General features: G+C 28.7%; 1 protein-coding gene across 1 annotated transcript; it reads left to right on the forward strand.

Moving 5' to 3' along the window:
* The first annotated feature begins 232 nt into the window (after positions 1 to 232).
* LOC108745381 (cytosolic Fe-S cluster assembly factor NUBP2 homolog) lies at positions 233 to 5,628 on the forward strand. The gene is made up of 5 exons (XM_018481519.1): positions 233 to 758; positions 2,874 to 2,962; positions 3,185 to 3,406; positions 3,988 to 4,141; positions 5,203 to 5,628. Exons 1-5 carry the CDS (start codon positions 648 to 650, stop codon positions 5,407 to 5,409), a joined length of 783 nt encoding a protein of 260 aa, XP_018337021.1. The 5' UTR covers positions 233 to 647; the 3' UTR covers positions 5,410 to 5,628.
* Positions 5,629 to 6,001: the final 373 nt, after the last annotated feature.

Raw genomic sequence — 6,001 nt, forward strand, 5'->3', positions numbered from 1 at the left:
AATTTTAGAATATTTCAAGTCACATATATAAAAATTCTAAGAAAAGATACAACTTTCTTAATATTTCTAAAAAATATATTTCAAAGATCCATTTCGTAAAAGTACTAAAAAAAATGTTTAATGGAATTTGCAATGAAAAAATAAACAATTTTCATTGCCAAATAAATAAAACTTTGCATATTTAGATAGTCGAGTTTTGTAAAAATCTAATTAAATTTTATATAAGTCCTGTTAAAAATTGCAATTGTTCGATGATAAATTAAATCTTTTCAAGAATTCTTGAAATATTTCCTCATGACTCGCAACAATACCTAGTTGCGCAATTTGACGGTAAATCGGGTAAATAGCCCTGCATATAGCGCTGACCGCTGTACGTATCGTCGCTTGAAATATTACGTTGAGGTTATGCTTACAATCCGATATGCGAAATATAATACAATAACGCTGGAATTGTTAGTCGTTTAAGTTTTACACTCTACGCATGGTCAAACGTGATTGATTATCGTCGGTTATGTGAAAACTTGACGTGACCTCGTTTATACTTTTTTGTTGCTGAACAACTGTCGTAATATCATTCCGCGATCGCGTACGTGTCATCCATTTCCAATTTGATTTCTCGTCGTCAATCAATTACTAATTTTTCCACAATGTTGGAGGGAGTGAAGCACGTGCTGTTAGTACTTTCAGGAAAAGGCGGCGTTGGCAAATCGACGATCAGCACTCAGCTGGCTCTTGCATTGAAGGAATCAGGATTTCGAGTGAGTGTCCGTTCCGAGTCTCTTCACAAGTTCCAAAAGTTCTGAAAGAATAGCTGATTCTACAATGAATCGACAGTCCTAAGTCTTATCAGTAAATCGGTGAAGTTGACCAACAGCCAACTTGTACAACTAAGACTACTAATTTTCTTAAGACTGACCAAATTCAACTTTATTCCTTCCCATGAGAGTCGAGCTAATTCTAACCGACTTGATTCACTGTACAACTAGTTATAATAGATGCAAAAACTCATAGTCACCTATTTAGATTAAAACTGGTTAAGACTTGAGATTTCTGACTACCGATTCATTGTAGAATCAGAATTAAAACACTTACTCTTGATGAACATTTTTCTCAATAATTTTTTATATAATTCTTCAAAATTTTTTGTAAAAAAAATTTTAAGATTTTTTTTTAAATTTCTGAATATTTTTATAATTTTTTAAAAAATTTCTCAGACTTTATATAAATTAGAACTTTTGTAAGAAGTACTGAGAAAGTTTACATATCTTTTCTAGAATTCTTTATATATTATACATATTGAAAAAAAATAGTGTACCAAATTAAAAAGTACAATCCAAGTGGTACTATCTTTACTAAGTGATACGATACAACTTTTTATATTTTCATTGAAAGTCTTCCTATTTTAATCTCTCGTTCTGAAAAAATAATAGTAACTTAAGTAAAACATAAGTGGTATTATCTTTATTATTTTTAGTTAATTCTAATAATAACACGTATCATTTGTATCTTTATCAAAATAATTAATTAAATTCTATCAAATTAAAAAGTGAAACTCAAGATTATCTTTTTATTATCTTTTTATTTACTTAACTTTAATGATATGTGTATATCATGTATATAAAAGATTTGATATCAACAACAGGCGCCAAGTTAAACTAATACATTTATTTATTATTTACTTAATTCCAATGATATACCTATTATTTTTAGAAAAGAAAAAGATATATGAATTTTGAAATATTCAAGACTTTCCATTTCATAATTTCTGATAAAATATTAGGTTGTTCGGAAAGTAATTTCGTTTTTTTTCTTATGAAAATGAAAGAGATTTTCAATCAGACGCGTTTCAAATGATCATGAACGGTCGAATTCGATAAATTTAATCTCTCAGTGATCTCACGAGTTGTTATTCGCCGGTTTGCATCAATTAATGCCTTTATTGTGTCTTCATCAGCTTCAACTGGCCTTCCAGAACGTGGTGCATCTTCAACATCAAAATTGCCGGATCGAAATTTTGCAAACCAATTTTGGCACTGGCGTTCTGTCAATACATCTTCTCCATACACATCGGATAATTTTTTTCTTGCTTGAACAGCATTTTTACCTTTTCGATAGTAAAAAAGTCAAATATGCCGAAAATGCTGCTTTTCACTTTCATATTTGATAGGGCACCAACGAAAAACTACTGCGTAGAATCAATCGAACTTTTTTCACAAGCAAGCCTTGCTATATCAGCTGTCAAAATATATAATGATTATGCAGCTTAAGTGTGAAGTTGGCTGTGAAAAAATACAATAAGTCCTCTGTTGGGAAAAAACGAAATTACTTTCCGAACAACCTAATACTATAAAATTTTAAAAATTTTAATATTTTTCAGAAATTATATAATAAAAAATTTTAGAATTTTTAGAATATTTCAAAATTCACATAATGAAAAATTCTAAAAAAAAATCCATAAAATCATTTGTTCAATATTTCTCAAATATTCCAATTTAAATTATGGTTTATTTAATAATTATGTTTTTAAGTAATATATCTTTAAAATAATTTTATAAAATAATTCTCTTCTACATTATTATTGATGTAACAAAAAAGTAAATAAATTACAATGAACCAGTTTTCCAATTTATTACTTTTTGTAATATATACAGTCTAACTTATATAGAAATTAATTAATTAAAACCAAATGCAATCCATAAATCCACAATTCATAAATCTATAAATCCACCTTAAAAAATTATATTAAAAGTGTAAAGACAAGCATCAAGTAAAATCATTTCGTAAATGATACAGTATATATTCAAAAATGAAATGGGAAAATCGATTGCTTATAACACCATGAAATAATTAAAACAAATTATGAATTACCATAGGTTGGGATTTTGGATGTCGACCTCTGTGGTCCCAGTGTGCCTTACTTACTGAACTTAGAAGGAGAAGATGTTCATCAGTCTTCTGAAGGGTATGTCCTTTATTACTTGAGCATTAATTCCTTAATAATAATTATAATAATTAGGGGCTCTACTCTGTAACTTTTAACAACAATGTCGATATCGTTACTGTTGCAGTTTTTTTATCATATAAAATATTTGCGCAACGATACTATAATGATATCGTCACTGTTAATTAAGAGTTACAGAATAGGGCAGTAAGTATGCTATTAATAAGTCATATGAATTAACAGATGGATACCAGTGTTTGCCGATTCAGAACAGAAATTATCTGTCATGTCGATTGGTTTCCTCCTGAAAAGTCAGAACGATAGTGTAGTCTGGCGCGGGCCTAAAAAGAATGGTATGATCAAACAGTTTTTATCAGATGTGGTTTGGCAGGATATCGATTATCTGATCATCGACACACCACCTGGCACTTCTGATGAACACATTACAGTCATGGAGAATTTAAGGTTAATCTGTGAATAATATTATCCATGTATAAATATAAATTTATATTTAATAGTAAGTAAAGATTAACCAAAAAAAAATGTTTAACATAAATAAATAAAGAAGGCCATATTCGGTCAAAGTGAGTCTTAGTGATTAATAATATTTTTGTTAAATTGGAAATTGTCAGTGAAACATAGTCTTACACTAAAGCTGAAGTATGTAATATCACAAATTAGATTGATAAGCAATCCAATAATACTGATGCTAACAATCTTTAAAACGTATTAAAATACAAAGAATTTATTGCAGAAATAAAAAAATTGAAAAATTTATACAATAATATTACATATTGGGAATAAACTCTTGCTTTGATCAAATATAATCTTCTTTGCTCATTTGCATTTTTTTATTTTATTTTAGATGGGATAAATTATAATATTTAGGTCTGTTTTTTTTATTCCTACACTCTCTGAACATACACATAGTTCAATAAGTTGAAGTACAAATATATAAGTTCATCTAATTCAGAGAATGCAAGAATAAAAAATAGACCTTCTTTTTAACTATGTTATAAGACATTTGTGAATTGAAATTATTACAGAAATGTAAAATGCGATGGTGCGATAATAGTGACCACTCCACAAGCAGTTGCAATAGACGATGTTCTGCGAGAGGTGACATTTTGTAGAAAAACTGGTATTCATATAATCGGCATCATTGAAAATATGAGTGGCTTTGTCTGTCCTTCATGTACAGTAAGTACTCTTTTCCATTTATAATTGTAATTAATGTAAATAATTTAATAATAATATAACAAATAATTTTAAAAAATATTAAATATATTAGGACTGTGATTTAATTTTGAGGGGTTTTGAGGAGATAGTATTAATGTCAATATTGTCAAAGACGTTCCACAGCTATTATTTTTTGCTTTAATATTATTCCATGATATTTAGCCATTTATTAACAATAGATGCAATAAATCGTGTTTATATTATTTAAAAAATGAAGCTTCCTAAAGAGAATTTTCGACATGCATTTTGTTTTTTAATCAGAAGAAAATGGCGGCTGAAGGTCATAGAACTCTGATAAAAACTTAGGGTGATGTTGCTCCATTAATTAGGACATATAAATATTGATTCTATCGATTCAAAAGTAGTGATTCCAATGTTAACAACAAAAACTGAAAAATGCAGATTTGCAAGCATTATTGAATGAAAATCCAGCACAACTGAAAAATGCAGATTTGCAAGCATTATTGAATGAAAATCCACGTCAGAACTTGTCAGAGAATTAAATGTTGATCGTACAACAGTTATTAAATGTTTACGTGATATGTTGTTTAAATAAATCAGTTTTTGAGAAAAAAAACTCTCAAAACTAAATCACACTCCTAACAATATAAAGGGCTACGATTCAAGTGATTTATTGCTTAATAATTATTAAATTTTGTAAACAAAAATACACAAATGTTTCGGCTCTTATCGGATCATTATCAATGTGACAATTTAACTTGACCATATATCGGTAATAATTTAAAATAGTCGAGATGTCAGTTAAGCAATTAAAAAGAAAAAAAGATATGGTCTTACAAAATTCATTCGCACTATTATGATATGGTATTCCATGTTTTATATATCGATTATTTTAAATTATCACATTGATAATAATCCAATAGGGGTAAAAACGTTTGTGTATTTTTTGTTTATAAAATTTAATAATTATTGAGCAATGAATATCCCGCTTGAATCATAGCCCTTTGTGTAATTAATGTAATTGTTCAATATAATTTTAATAAATCTTACTTTTTACATAGGAATGCACCAATATATTCTCTTCAGGCGGTGGGATAGCCCTCTCCGAGATGGTAAAGGTTCCATTTCTAGCTAAAGTACCAATAGATCCACAAGTCGGCAAATTAGCAGACAAGGGACAAAGTGTTTTGGTGACATTACCCGACAGTCAAGTCGCACAGGTGTTTAGAAAATTAGTCGAAGAACTCACCAAGAGTAAGGAAGCTTGAAAACGATATTAGTACTATACATGATTTCCAGCATTACGTGTGGTACTCGTGATGCTTTACCATCATCTCTATCCTAGATAAAATTTTACATACAAGTATCTTTGTGAGATAACTGTTTTTATACTAGTGTATGGAGTTGTAAAAGAAATAAAGAATGCTATTTTATCATATATAATATTTGCATATATCGTAAGAAAGGAAAGGGGAATCAAAAAGCAAGAAAAGAATCTTAATTTATAACAGGCATATATTAAGTATTCCATTTTATTTCTTCCCTCAATATTAATTCAATGCAAGTTCAATTTGCTTTAAACTCGTATCAGATTATGCATTAAAAGTTGAGGACTATGAATTGGAGATAGTTCCACCAAGTAGAATGAAACGAATTAAAATTATCCGATTGGTCAAGTCCTAATCTTCAATTCGCAATCTCTCGATATGCAATGCATAATCTTTACAAAATGCTTTTTGAACTATTATGGTACTATAGAGACAGCAGAAACAATACCTAACCAATACTGTCTGTACAATGTATCTTGTACAACGCAAATTCTTTTGCATATAAAATTTCTATTATATATATATATATATA

This window comes from Trachymyrmex septentrionalis, unplaced genomic scaffold (assembly GCF_001594115.1).
Source record: "Trachymyrmex septentrionalis isolate Tsep2-gDNA-1 unplaced genomic scaffold, Tsep1.0 scaffold139, whole genome shotgun sequence".
NCBI classification, from domain to species: domain Eukaryota; kingdom Metazoa; phylum Arthropoda; class Insecta; order Hymenoptera; family Formicidae; genus Trachymyrmex; species Trachymyrmex septentrionalis.